The sequence below is a fragment of the Thermoascus crustaceus genome (genome assembly GCF_041956765.1).
Source record: "Thermoascus crustaceus strain CBS 181.67 unplaced genomic scaffold VTN00scaffold_3, whole genome shotgun sequence".
NCBI lineage: Eukaryota > Fungi > Ascomycota > Eurotiomycetes > Eurotiales > Thermoascaceae > Thermoascus > Thermoascus crustaceus.
Window position 1 is genome coordinate 1,186,000 of NW_027192529.1, and position 13,262 is coordinate 1,199,261.

General features: G+C 51.2%; 7 protein-coding genes across 7 annotated transcripts; 3 read left to right on the forward strand and 4 right to left on the reverse strand.

Annotated features, from left to right (window-relative positions):
* Nucleotides 1–1,212: 1,212 nt before the first annotated feature.
* Nucleotides 1,213–3,003, forward strand: VTN00DRAFT_5607 (uncharacterized protein; the record flags this gene model as incomplete). Its single annotated transcript, XM_069432156.1, has 5 exons — nucleotides 1,213–1,519; nucleotides 1,590–1,962; nucleotides 2,015–2,385; nucleotides 2,442–2,781; nucleotides 2,847–3,003. The coding sequence occupies 5 exons, from the start codon at nucleotides 1,213–1,215 to the stop codon at nucleotides 3,001–3,003; spliced, it is 1,548 nt and encodes a 515-aa protein (XP_069288044.1).
* Nucleotides 3,004–3,181: 178 nt separating this feature from the next.
* Nucleotides 3,182–3,631, reverse strand: VTN00DRAFT_5608 (uncharacterized protein; the record flags this gene model as incomplete). The annotated part of the gene is made up of 2 exons (XM_069432157.1): nucleotides 3,182–3,293; nucleotides 3,537–3,631. The coding sequence occupies 2 exons, from the start codon at nucleotides 3,629–3,631 to the stop codon at nucleotides 3,182–3,184; spliced, it is 207 nt and encodes a 68-aa protein (XP_069288045.1).
* A 173-nt stretch (nucleotides 3,632–3,804) lies between these two features.
* On the forward strand, nucleotides 3,805–4,578 carry VTN00DRAFT_5609 (uncharacterized protein; the record flags this gene model as incomplete). The annotated part of the gene is made up of 1 exon (XM_069432158.1): nucleotides 3,805–4,578. One exon carries the CDS (start codon nucleotides 3,805–3,807, stop codon nucleotides 4,576–4,578), a length of 774 nt encoding a protein of 257 aa, XP_069288046.1.
* Nucleotides 4,579–7,309: 2,731 nt separating this feature from the next.
* VTN00DRAFT_5610 (uncharacterized protein) lies at nucleotides 7,310–8,442 on the reverse strand (the record flags this gene model as incomplete). Its single annotated transcript, XM_069432160.1, has 2 exons — nucleotides 7,310–7,931; nucleotides 8,366–8,442. The coding sequence occupies 2 exons, from the start codon at nucleotides 8,440–8,442 to the stop codon at nucleotides 7,310–7,312; spliced, it is 699 nt and encodes a 232-aa protein (XP_069288047.1).
* Nucleotides 8,443–9,176: 734 nt separating this feature from the next.
* VTN00DRAFT_5611 (uncharacterized protein) lies at nucleotides 9,177–10,725 on the reverse strand (the record flags this gene model as incomplete). Its single annotated transcript, XM_069432161.1, has 2 exons — nucleotides 9,177–9,797; nucleotides 9,853–10,725. The coding sequence occupies 2 exons, from the start codon at nucleotides 10,723–10,725 to the stop codon at nucleotides 9,177–9,179; spliced, it is 1,494 nt and encodes a 497-aa protein (XP_069288048.1).
* Nucleotides 10,726–11,309: 584 nt separating this feature from the next.
* VTN00DRAFT_5612 (uncharacterized protein) lies at nucleotides 11,310–11,958 on the forward strand (the record flags this gene model as incomplete). The annotated part of the gene is made up of 3 exons (XM_069432162.1): nucleotides 11,310–11,407; nucleotides 11,625–11,686; nucleotides 11,762–11,958. 3 exons carry the CDS (start codon nucleotides 11,310–11,312, stop codon nucleotides 11,956–11,958), a joined length of 357 nt encoding a protein of 118 aa, XP_069288049.1.
* A 280-nt stretch (nucleotides 11,959–12,238) lies between these two features.
* Nucleotides 12,239–13,117, reverse strand: VTN00DRAFT_5613 (uncharacterized protein; the record flags this gene model as incomplete). The annotated part of the gene is made up of 1 exon (XM_069432163.1): nucleotides 12,239–13,117. The coding sequence occupies one exon, from the start codon at nucleotides 13,115–13,117 to the stop codon at nucleotides 12,239–12,241; it is 879 nt and encodes a 292-aa protein (XP_069288050.1).
* Nucleotides 13,118–13,262: the final 145 nt, after the last annotated feature.

The window sequence follows — 13,262 nt, forward strand, 5'->3', positions numbered from 1 at the left end:
CGTACCTGGCACCCGGTGAAGACCCCGCAGGCCTCCTTCGCAGGCATTCTTTGCCATGTTCCCCAAATGCAGACCCTGATTGCATGTGATATGGTGAAGCATGGGTTCCATGGCTGCGGATTCTCGGACTCGATCGATCACGAGAGCGGCATCTTCAGTCTGTCTATCAGTTAGTCTCTCTGACCGGAGATAGCAGAGGCCTCTCGTCGCAGCGCGTGCTGCATGGGCTGGATCCGGTCGACCGGGCCTAGATGCGGTCCATCGACCGGGGTCCCGAGCGGGGGGAGGGCACGCTTAGGGCTTAGGGCTCGGACCTCGCCCCCGCGACGTCAAGCTGGTGTCGAGCATCCTGATGATGCCAGCGCAGCCTCGAGTCCAGGCCCGGCCGTTCCCCCTCGCCTGTTTCTTGTTTGCTTCTCGCAACGCTTCCTTTCTCGACTGGCTCAGTTTTGTCATCCCAGGTTCTTTTGCTCGAACTTCTGGGGAAATCCGGTCGGACCCCCATCCTCCCCTTCGCGGCAGTCCATGTCGGTGCCCGAAGCCATCTACATATCAACATCATCGACCCCGGTCTGACTGGCTGGGAACGCTTCCTCAGGGCGACACCCTCTGGGCCGTACCACACTCGAACACATAAACACGCTCCACCCCGATTTCCTGACGTTGCCGTTGCCCGCAACAGCAGTCAATGTAGTCGCTATTGAGGAGCCTGCTCGACCCGCCCCGCTCCGTCACATCGCGCTCTCTGATATCCGCCACGTGCATCAGCCCAGCCCGCTGTTCCCAACTCGCTGCCAGACCGATTCCTGCTGGCCGCGCTGATCGTCTGAACCGTCCTGAGGTTTGAGGTCACTCTTCCCCGTCCATCCTGCTTCGTTTTCCTCCGCCAACCTCCAGCCTTCGAGCTCTGCTGCTCTGGTTGACCTTGGAGGTACCAACGGACCTCCTCTTCCTTGGCAAGTTCCGGCCCGCCTTGAGCGTCTCACTTTCCCCTCACCGCCCCCCAATCGTTTCCTTCTCGATGCATTGATCTGTTACGAACGGCGTCGTGCCTGTTGTCTTTAATCTTTAATCTGACTGTCCTCTGCAGCTTGTATTCCCGTCTCTATTGTCTCTTCAGATCTGCAAGTGGCGATCCTCCCATTCCTTTGACCTCTCAATTCCGCCTCTTCCAACCCTCCCGCCTTTCCTACCTCCGAATACCCCGCCACAATGCCCTCCCTCGAAGAGAATTCCAATAAGAACGATGCGAGGCTGCTGCTTGTCTCCAACCGACTGCCCATCACCATCAAGCGCTCGGACGATGGCAAATACGACTTTTCCATGTCTTCGGGCGGCCTCGTCAGCGGTCTGAGCGGACTGTCGAAATCCACCACCTTCCAATGGTACGGATGGCCAGGCCTGGAGGTCCCGGACGACGAGATTCCTGTAGTGAAGAAGCGTCTAAAGGATGAATATGGCGCAATTCCTGTTTTCATTGACGACGAGCTTGCCGACCGGCACTATAATGGGTTCTCTAGTCAGTGTTTCCCTGCGCATCTGGACAATTTGATACGCCCGTGGCACGCTGACCGTGTGCAAACTTTCAGATTCTATCCTTTGGCCACTATTCCACTACCATCCAGGTGAAATTACGTTTGACGAGTCTGCATGGGAAGCTTATAAAGAAGCAAACCGCCTCTTTGCCAAAGCAGTTGCTAAAGAAGTCAGAGATGGTGACTTGGTCTGGGTTCACGACTACCACCTGATGCTTCTGCCTGAGATGCTCCGCGAGGAGATCGGTGACAGCAGGCAGAACATCAAGATCGGCTTTTTCCTCCACACTCCGTTCCCTAGTAGCGAGATCTACCGAATTCTCCCCGTGCGCAACGAGCTGCTGCTCGGTGTCTTGCACTGTGACCTGATCGGATTCCATACTTATGACTACACGAGACATTTCCTGAGCAGTTGCTCGCGATTACTGTAAGTAGTCTCTGGTCAATTCCGGTGATGCAAAACTGACGCGCAATACCAGGGGATTGACGACAACGCCCAATGGCATTGAGTTCCAGGGCAAGATCATTGCTGCGGGCGCATTTCCCATTGGCATTGACCCGGACAAGTTCAAGGAAGGCCTTAAGAAGGAGAAGGTGCAGAAGCGGATCGCAATGCTCGAACAGAAGTTCCAAGGTGTGAAGCTTATGGTGGGTGTGGACCGCCTTGACTATATCAAAGGTGTACCCCAGAAACTGCATGCCTTGGAAGTCTTCCTCAGCGATCATCCGGAATGGGTCGGAAAGGTAGTCCTGGTCCAGGTGGCTGTTCCCAGCCGGCAGGACGTCGAAGAGTACCAGAATCTGAGAGCCGTGGTCAACGAGTTGGTCGGTAGGATCAACGGCAAATTTGGTACGTCTGTTTTATGCCTGGAAAATCTCAGTGAAGCATGATTCTGACCCTTCCAGGTACCGTCGAATTTATGCCCATTCACTTCCTTCACAAGTCAGTTAATTTCGATGAGCTTATTGCTCTGTATGCCGTTTCTGATGCTTGCATTGTGTCTTCTACCCGAGATGGGATGAACCTGGTAGCATACGAGTATATTGCAACTCAGCAAAAGCGCCACGGTGTGCTTGTGCTATCGGAGTTTGCGGGTGCGGCGCAGAGTCTGAATGGCAGCATTATTGTGAACCCTTGGAACACTGAAGAACTGGCTGGCGCTTATCAGGAAGCCGTCACAATGAGTGATGAGCAGAGAGCGCTCAATTTTTCGAAGCTGGACAAATACGTCTCGAAGTATACGAGGTAAGTAGAAGAACTATCCTGTCGATTTATGAAACAGCGCGAAACTGGTACTAATGTGACATCAGTGCTTTCTGGGGCCAGTCCTTCGTCACTGAGCTGAAAAGGATAGCTTCCCATTCGGAGCAGAAATTCCACGCGAAGAAGGCATCAGTAGCCATCCCCACTGAATCCGAGACGCAGGTCAACGGGTCTGCACCGGATAAGGAACAAGCGGCGCAGTGATTGGCTGCACCGAAGCTTAGAATTAAGAAATATAGAGAACGGAAATGAGCGCGCGAAAGGGTCCTGAAATGGCTGCGAGTATGGCGTGGGTGGAGTTTCACTTTTTCCTACTCCGTCTGTCTCCTCTGTTCTATCCTCACGCATATACAACGATTTGAGGACATTACTTGATTTCTTTCTACGAAGGTAGCATCGCATACATGACTGGCAACGAAGCGGTCGGCAGTTCGGTGTTCATGTGATGATGTATAATAGGGATTCCGCTTGGTTCTCTCGGCAATGTATCTTCTCTGTCTAGGGTAGTAGTGTAGAATGGCCCATATAGAAGATAGTATCAGAAAATAATGTCTTTTTCTGAGGAATTGAAATTGATGAGTATTGTTTCTTCGCGTACTTTGCGTATGAGAGCGGTCTTGGCAGAGTTTCCCGGCAAACATGGCAAACAGACCGTTTCTGGTTCCTGGTCGGGAAGAAATTCTCGGGCCGGACCATCTCGATCGTCAACGTCGAGGTTGAAGGAGCAGGTCACGAACCGTCTCTCGCGCCATTGTCGGTCTGGATTTCCTGGACGGTTGCTTGTTGTGAATTTGCAATCTTCTGTGTGGCATTTGGCTGTCCGGGCCACCATTGACCAAGGGCGTTGAAGTCCCCTCCTCCGACCTACTCGGTGATATCAGACATCGCGACTGGAACCGCAATTTTCCCTTGGTCCAGTTATCGTTCTGCGCGGCTTGATAATTATTCGATCGAATTGAAACGCCTGCGGTCGAATTCCACCGATAACTATTCGCAATCGCAACCATGCAGCCCGGTACTCTGTTGCGGACAAGCCTGTCCGCCTTCCGCCCCTCCTCCCTTCTCTTCCCTTCAACAGCCGTCTCGACGACTCCTGCCTTTCGATCCGCAGGATGGAGCATAATCTCCGGCTCTTCTCAGATCACCAGGCGCGCCAACTCTACTACTACTACTACTACTACTACTACATCGACCACCACAGAACAACAACAACAACAACCTGAACAACAATCACCACCATCATCCACCATCCCACCCAACCTCGACCTCTCCCCCGACTCCCCCGCCGCGCCCCCCTCCCTCCGCAAATACCCCTACACCGTCCGCAGGGGCACAGTCGTCTCCGTCGGCAAGATGGAGCGCACAGTCCGCGTCGTCCACCGCCACACCGTCTGGGACGACCACATCCGCAAGTCCTACCCGAAGCTGACGACCTACATGGTCTCGGACCCGCGTAACTCGCTGCGCGAGGGGGACGTCATCGAGTTCTCGTCCGGGGCCCCCAAGAGCCGCCGCGTCCGGCACGTCGTGGAGCGGATCATTGCGCCGTTCGGGACGGCGATCGAGGACCGTCCGCCGGTCATGACGCGCGAGGAGAGGGAGGCCGAGAGGGCCGCAAAGAGGATCGCCAAGTTGCAGAGACGGGAGCAGAGGAGGATCGAGAAGGGGAAGGGTGAGGGGGTAAAGGATCATGTGGGGAGGATTAGGAGGTTGGTTTTGGAGAGGGTTAGGGAGGAGAAGAAGAAGAACGAGAAACAGGTGGAGGTGGAGAAGGAGTAGAACGGTTTTCTTTTCCTCTTGAGAAGAAGGAAAAACTTTATTATGCCTTTTCAAACAGAGGAAGAAGGATTTACGTCCGGCCAGGTTGAGAGTTGCTCTGCTTTTGGTACGTCTCCCCTTCATGCCTGGACTTTGAGATCTTCTCCCGTCCTGTATTAGAATTATCTTCCGCAAATGTTCTTCGTCTATTCGGCTACTATCGGGACCAGCTATGCTCTCCTACTACGTGTTTATGCGGAATCTGTCACACTATTCAAACGAGTCACATGTATGTACTGTACATATTACAAAAAAGATCAAAAAAGCCATTGAAAGACTTTATGTCAACTTTCCTGGTTCGCTACTGCTGGAATTTTTATCCTCCAGTATTGTATTGTCTATTCCGCGCAATACTCAACAAGTCCATGACGGGATTCTTTTCAGCTGCTCTCGGGATTGAAGAGACTATTCATCTGGTCCCATGTTTTATATCCCGTGTATAATAGGTTTTATCACTTCTATTTTCAACCGAAAGCCATCTTCCTCATCACTTTTGCAGGTATATATTGTGAGCTGGACTGACGTTCCTTTGGAATGTTCATCTAGGTAGATCAGGTACCTAGGTAGGTAGGTGCCTTCTATTCCGTACCCATCAAGTGATTAGGTATACTGCCTACACTACTGAATTATATATTTCGTCACCCCCCTCCCTGCAACATAGCGGCTTGGCAGATTGCTATTTTATACCCATGTGAGATTTTGAAGCTATTGGAGGGTACCCGGACAACTATGATAGGTCACAAATCCTAGGCAAAGCCAGCTGAGATTGTAATATAGCAAAAGCGGCAATCTGCCCAGCCCATTACATGACAATTTTTATGTATATACGCCTTTACTTGGGTAGGTTACCTCCTGGGTCCTGTTAGGGCTGTTCAGCTCCTGCTGATAGGAGGTAAGTTAAGTAAGCGCCCATTTAGAACGTCTGTTGTTGTTTGGGCTATTCTAGAGTTCTCATGCCTTGATATTGTCACCTTGACTGACCTGATTAGGGCCTGTTATCTATTACAATGTCTAATTAAGCATTTTCTGGATGGGTCCAAAACCATATGGGTGTATAATGGCAATCTTCACTTCCAGAGGCACTAACTAGCAAGGATGTTCAATATAGGGCTGTATACATACGATGGCTTGATGGACGACTGTCCTCAGTTCCGTTAAGCACTTAACAACAGTGTACAAGGAAATGCAAATCACAAAGAGAAGAGAAAGGAGAAGAAAAGATAATTCTGTCTGCAGCTTGATGTGATAACGTCACGGCCTTGCGGTCTCGGCCGCACTGGGCACCACCCAGTCGCTCCGACGATACATACACGGGAGGCTGCATCCCATGGGCATATCTGCTGCTCAGAGATTCATTCATACCTTATACATAGAATATGAGATCTAAAAATCCCATTCCCCTTGGCCAACTCTTCTCATGAAGGCATTAAAATCTCGGCAAACTCTAGATCAACAGCGCCGGGCGTGGTATCTTTCTGGTTGTCTAATTGCATTCTTAAGCTTACGCTTTGCCTTGAGCCGTTCCTCGTTTGGTGTAATGAGGAGAGAATTTCGACCGCATGTCCATACTTACCTCAGCAGGGATATCGCGACAATTTTTCCTAATGAGCCCGCAGAGATGATATCAAAGACGCTGTTTCATTGTGGATGGCTTCTTCTCGAGTACCGGGACTATACTAGGCTCGCTACCCTACTCAGGGATATATTCGGCAGGCTGCAGATCGATCCGGATATATCCACTGAGAGATATCCAGTTTTGTACAAACTTGCAGCAATGAATAACAGGTATTATCTAAGAGATAGACCGCAGTCTGAGGCGGTGACTGACGTCATTTTCAGGTACATACGAGCTACATTACTTGAAGAGGATTTCAGTCTAAGGGAATCGTCATTTTTACTTCGTACTTGTGATCTACGTAGTGGGCAGGCCAGAGATGCCACAGGGCTGCTGGAGCCTGTTACCAAGTCCTATAAAAGTCACATGAGTGAGTATCACCATCTTATGCCAACATCACAGGCTCTACTCGCTGCTGCCTATGCGCAGAATTACCGAGTCCAGGACGCTATAGCCCTTCAAAAGCATGTTGTGAATCTCTATAGAGATTAGCTGGCTAGAGATCACCCAACTCTACTAGCGGCCCAACAACAGCTCGGTGTTTCCTATCTGCTCAATAAACAGCCCAAGGAAGCTGCAGATATATTTGAGCATGTTACCAACATGTACAAAGCTGCTAAGGTGGCGGAACATCATCCAGACGTACTGACAGTGCAACGTGACCTCGGCAGCCCTTTCTCTCAATGGCAGGTGAAGGACGCAGTAGAGCTATTGGAGCATGTGGTGAACATTAAAAGCGTCAAGCTGGCCAAGGGCCATCATGAATTGCTAACATCACTGGACATGCTTGCCTTTACTTACATCCGAGCGGACGACTCGACGATGCTATAAAGATTTGGAAAAACAGGCTGTGGGCGAGCAAATTCAACTTTGCGGCTAGAATGAGAATCTATGAGAGATCGAATCAACAGGAAAAGCGACGATCTCCGAATGTATTTTTCGCGAGACTGCAAAAGTTAGGAGATAGATTAGATTAAAGGAGTCCATTGCCTCTAAGCCCAAACAGCTCACCTAAATTAGGCTGAAATCGATATCCATATTTCCTTTTGCTCTTTTCCTTCCTTTTTTTCTTTCTATTCAACTAGACCCAAACAACCCCCAATCCCTAACCTCCAGCGTCTCCGCCAACTTGGCCACCAGCGCCGTCGCCATCTCCTCCTCCCTCGACAACCCCCTCGGATCCCCACTGAGATCGAACTCCTCATGCGGCACATTCACAAATACCAGCAGATCCGTCTCCTGAGGCGCCAGCCGCACGAGCAAGTAGTGGCAGGTATGCGTACTCGTCTGCGGGCCCGCGGCGCTCGATCCCGCGGCCGCCCCGTCCACCGCGACCGGGATCCGTCCCGGATGCTGCTGCCTCTTGGGGGTCGTGAAGGACACCACGCCCGTGTAGGCGGGCGGCGCAACGGCCGCTCCAGGCGCGGCGGCGAACTTCCCCAGCGGCACGGGTTGCGGAGGGGTGATCACCTGCATCGTGTCCCCCTCGTCGCAGAGGTCGCGGAGGTGGTACAGCGCGGCGGCTTTGTCTTCCGTTTCGCCCGTGGCGGGGGGCCCACCGCGGGGGGCGGACTGTTCGACGTTTTGGGCCGTGAAGGCGTCTTCCTTTTTCACGCGCTCGTTGATCTCGATGATCATGTTGGAGAGGGTCGTTGGGGAGAGGAAGATCTCTTGGTGGTCGGGGACGTCGCGGATGGAGCTGTTTTTTTTTTTTCGATGGTGTTAGATGTGGATGTAGATAGAGATGGATGGGTATATTTTTTGAAGAAGAGGAGGAACGTGAGAGATGATGAGATGAATAAATAAATGGGTATATAGATGTATATTGAATCAGATCGGATCAAATTTGTTAGAGTACCGACTAACTCCGAAGATAATAAACACAAAACAGCTGATCAAGTTCCGCAATAAAACTCCGTATATAAATGCAGCAGTAATGAATGAATGTACTGTACAAAAGCCACACAAAACCAGAGTAATAACAGAGATTGAAAAGAAAGAATCCCCAGACAATCATGAGGATCGAGAACCGAAGACAGTTCAACGCAGGACTGAGTCGCAAACAAGGCATGAACAAATCAATGGAGCTGCAGCTGCAACATTAGGAGGTATCAAGGTATACAAAATACATACCTCGCATCTATCCACCCGGGGGGTATAACCCCACCAATAGCGGTTCCAAAAAACTCCTTCTCAGCGAAAGTGGCCATGGTTCGCAGACAACGATGGTCTCTAAGGATTCTATCTCTCTGGAGTTGCAAAAGAAAAGTGCCCAGTAGCACTTCTTGTTGGAAGTGGAGATAACTGGTGTATTTGTTTTTTTGTCTGCGGTCGGTTTTGATATCCGCGTTTCACGTTCCGAATCCGAACAGGTGCCCAAAAATGAAGCCGGGGAAATTGCCCCACAGCAGCTTCTTGATAGACCAGACAGACCTGAGAGGATGAAAATGAAAGAAGGAGTAGTCTATCAGTCCAGGAGAACAGCAGGAAGAATACTAGATATATATGTTTTCCCGCGGAGCTGAGGTTCCCGGGTCGCTGTATACCGGGCGAATGACGTCCGCAGGTCGTCGGCGTTGAGGTCCTGCTTCCGCGTCTCTGATTGGTGGCGCAGCAATAGGCAGCATCGAGGGCAACCGCCAGCATATCTACTGCTGCCTTGATGGCTCGATAATCTACATCCATTCGTGATTATTCCTTCTGCAGAGATGCTACTGTGCTTGAAAGAACCAAGGCTTATTAGGAAGTCGACTCATATTGCTAGGATTCTAAACGCTGTATTTGTCTAGGTGCTATATAGTAAAAACGTTGGAGCCTAGAACGGCTCCAGGCTGAAGATTGTACCGGTATATAGACGTGTCACCGCCGTATGCCAGACGCAAATTAAATGGATGGTGGCTGTGGAATGATTCGCTGAACAGACGCCAGAGATTCATCAAACGGGTTACATGTCCAGAAGCTCCTCAATGTAGTCATCCAACTGGATCATCTTGAACCGAGAACCCCACTTTGCTCGGAAATCCTTCCTCTTGTAAGCGTAGCTGGTGTTCTGGGAGAAGCTGACCAGCTCAACTGTCCAGCCCCTCCGCAGCGCTCGTTCGACCATCTTCAAAAAACCGCCGGAGTATTCGGCTTCCGCCGCATCTCCTGTGGCGAGGACGATCGTCGCTGGTCCTTCCGTGTCCACCAGGCTCTCGAGTATCTTCAGGTGCAGAATTTCGTCCACGCCCTGCTCGACCCATCTCTCTTCGGGAGAAGAGCCCGTTTCCGAGCTGTATCCCCCGTGATGGTTGCCCTTGTCGTAGACATTCCGGAACTTCAGCTGACGTGGAGTCCAATGCTTCGCTTTGTGAACGCGGTCAAGGATGTTCGTTTCATAGCCGATCCTCTCGGCTTCGTTAATCGCGGGAAACCGGTCAGAACCAACCAAAACCCTTTTGGCAGCGGGCCGTCCGCGCTCCAATATCATCGAAAAGTTATGGAACGACAATGGGAGTCGACGAATCCGAGTGCTGATTGGGATGTTCCGCGCTACTTTAACGCAGTCATGGAACCCAATCATTATCTAGTCACGGAGTCAGCAAGCGAAAACGCTTCAAACGTCATATAGAGCAACTCACATTGGAAGAATCAACAAAAACATGTATCGGCTCAGAGGACTGCTCGTTTCCAATGCCGACCCCTGCAAATTCAGGGAATTGTTTGAACAGTTTGGACACAAGACCTGCTTTCCTCGCAGCAGAAGACTTGTACTTGATAGATTGAACTCGGATCTGGCCGAGACTGCCCTGGGTTTTCACCGCGGCAGGAGGAAGAACGTCCTCCGACTCATCGCAGGAAGACGGAGGAGTAAACAGAGGGTCAAATTTTGCGACTGGCGTAGGTGACACAGGGTCCAGTGGTTCCGAGATAGGCGGCTCGAACACACTAAGATCACCATCGGAATCCAGCCCTGCACTGCTGTCTGACGAAGTCCCATAGACAGTGTCACAATCAGAGGTACCATGCGGGACGGTGGTATTGTTCCTGACGGCACAAGGATTGGCACGCTTCAGTATCACGATTGGCTTTGCTGTAGTCCCTGAAGATTTCTTTGCCGGGAGATCGACATCGTGGACAGGGTCTGAAGAAACTTTAGAAGCCTTGGAGGTGAGGCTTGGAGAAAGTGCACTAGAACGACTTGCGTTGGCGGCATTGTCTGTCCCGTGCTCTGCAGCGACCGTCCTTAAATGAGACGGAGTAGTCTTCTTGCCAAGAAACTCCCAGAGGGAGCTAAAGTCCCCGAGCCTTGGATAGTCCGATGCATCTGCCGGGTGGCTGGGTTGAGGGTGGGTGTCGCAGGCGACATCCGATCCCCGCCTTGGAGATGAAACAGCTAGGGAGTCACTCTGCCGATAAGGAGTGGTCGAGGTGTTGGCGGGATAAGTTGGCGAGTGGAGAAGGTCAATCACCGCAGTGAAATCCCAGTTCGAGGAAGACTCAGTGGATGGCATGGAATATCGTCACTACTGCTGGTGCACCTGGGAAAGTTGCGTTGTCTCGGGTGGTCCGAGAAGGATCGATAGGACAGTGAGATAAGAGGGTCGTTTGAAGTGTATGCAAAAACTATGGAAAGTAATGTAAACGGTGAGAGCACATCGAGTGCACGGAGCAAACCAACATGACTGTCGAAGCTAGTCGACAAGAGAGAGATCACGAAGGCATGGAGCATTCGTGGTGTAGAGAAGAGTAGCAGGGCGAGTTGTCAAGGGACAGATGGTGGCGGTTGGGTCGAAGACTCGAGCATCGGCTCACCGCCTTGGTTCGGGCGGCAACGCGGCACTAAGCCGTAAGAAGCGGCACTAGACCAAAACAAGAGAGATACGCCTTCGCCGAAGTCACTTGATATGCTGAGTCATCCATTTCTCCGCGAGCAAAGAGGCTAGCCGTTTATGGTTAGCGTGTGGATCCCATGACATGCTCTGTCCGGATAAGACGTCATGACTCCAGGTCGATCTACATCCCATCTCGTTCCTTGCTTTTGAAGTTTGCCTCCAGATTCCAGATCCGTCGACGGGTGCGAACGTCAGCCAAGGCGATGAGATGTTACGACACAGGGTCTGGACTCTCTGTTTTCATCCCAGAGGCCGGTTTTGCGTCTTCCTCGACCACTCGTTCAATGTGGGGTGAGGCTATGTAGGTATCCAGGAATGCCAACTTCCTTGCCCGGTTCTGGGATTGCTGTATGATGAATTGGTGAATAGACGTCATGGACCTGAGATAGATGGCTGTTTCTATAAGATATAAAGCCCTCCAGTTCCCTAGAGAGAAGTAGTCTTCATTCAGACAGAACTCGCAATTCATAAACAAATACACAAAAAACCTCTTCTAAATTCACTCGATTACTTTCAAGATATCCCAACTCAAATTCATCCGTGAAAATGTCTGACGCGGGACGCAAGGACTTCCTTACCAGTATGTTTCCCTTGTCGATGTTTCCTATGGTCCTCAATTGATCGAGTACCCTTACTAATAATACGATATTTACAGAGGCCAAGGAGGAGCTCACTCCTGACGACGCAAAGTCGAGCCAGCAGAAGACCAAGGAGACCTGGACCGACACCACGGACCGAATGGCTCGTGGCCTTCAGTCCGATGAGAACAAGTCTACCCAGCAGTCCATGTGGGACAAGACCCAGCGCATGCACGACAACCGCGAGCACGGAGGTGCCGCTTCTTCCATGTAAGACCTCTAGCTGCGTCTCAAGTCACGAATATACACTGACTGGCAACTACAGTAGCGACAAAGTCAAGAGTGCCATGGGTATTGGGGACAACTAAGGTGCACCATGACGAATTCTCGGCAGCAGCCAATCTTATGATCTGTCGCTGAGCCGCTTTCATGAGCTGAGACTGGATGAATACTAGTTTCATGTACTAGACAGTCTAGTGTAGTAATAATAAGATCTGCAAATTACGATTTAAATTTTGATTCCAGAAGACCTCTGGTAGATCACTTTGTTCTTCTCATCGCTCCATCAGACCTTCGAACATCTTATCCCGTTGCCGGGTGAGCTGCTGAAGTTCACGCTCGAGTTTTTTATACTCTGCTCGGGCAGCCTGTACGTCAGGCGGCAGGCCATGAAACATTCTTATTCTCCCCTCCAGCGTCTTGACGGTCTCCTTGATCCGAACCACATTCTCCTCTTCCATCATGAGTTCCTCGATGGTAGGTCCTTTGGTATTTGCATTTCTCTCAAGGGAGGCCGTCCTATCCTTGTATTCTCCAACTTTCACAGCCAGTAGCTTCGTGCCCCTGGACCATTCCGCTGTCTGGGCCGGGAGATTTGGTGGTACCTCATATTCCTTGCTGGTCTTGAGCTCGTCGAGCTGCTTTCGGAGGGCCGCCAATTCCTTCTCCAGGTAGTTCTGGAGCGCTTCAACCTTTCGAACTTGCTCCGCAGCATCGAACTCCTCCTTCGTCAGCTCAATGATCGCATGGCCCAGATCTCCAGTATCTGTGCCTAAGGTCCCCAATGTGACAGCCATCTCCGCCAGATCATCTAGCGCCTTCGCCCCTTTATCATCCAGGCCAGCCTCCAGATCCTCCAGTAATTCCACTTTTTGAGGCTCCTCAGCTTTCTCTCGAGCTTTGAATCCCCGCACGACCTCTTCGCGAGCGCGGTGTAGTAGTGCCGCTTCCTCGTCTGCGGAGTCGTTGGCTGCGGCCAGCGCGAGCAGAGTCTTCAGAGTATCTTCATTGCGCTCAAAGGAGGGAACCGGATTGGGAGAGTATTGGCGAGCAAGCCAGGAGTTTATGTATGCCCAGTCTTTGGCTTGGATGGCTGCTTGTCGCGCCTTCGAGGGGGACATGATTGGGGAGCCGAGGGGTGAGGGGGGATCCATTTTGGTGTGTGCTGCAAGGCCTGCTCCTCCACGCAGAGATCAAGCAGAAACTAGATCGGGTATCAAGGAGTTCTGTAGTCTTTCCTATCATCCAAGAAGCGCAAGAAGAGCGTGAGCTCCGCGGTCGTGTTGTGATTTAACTTCT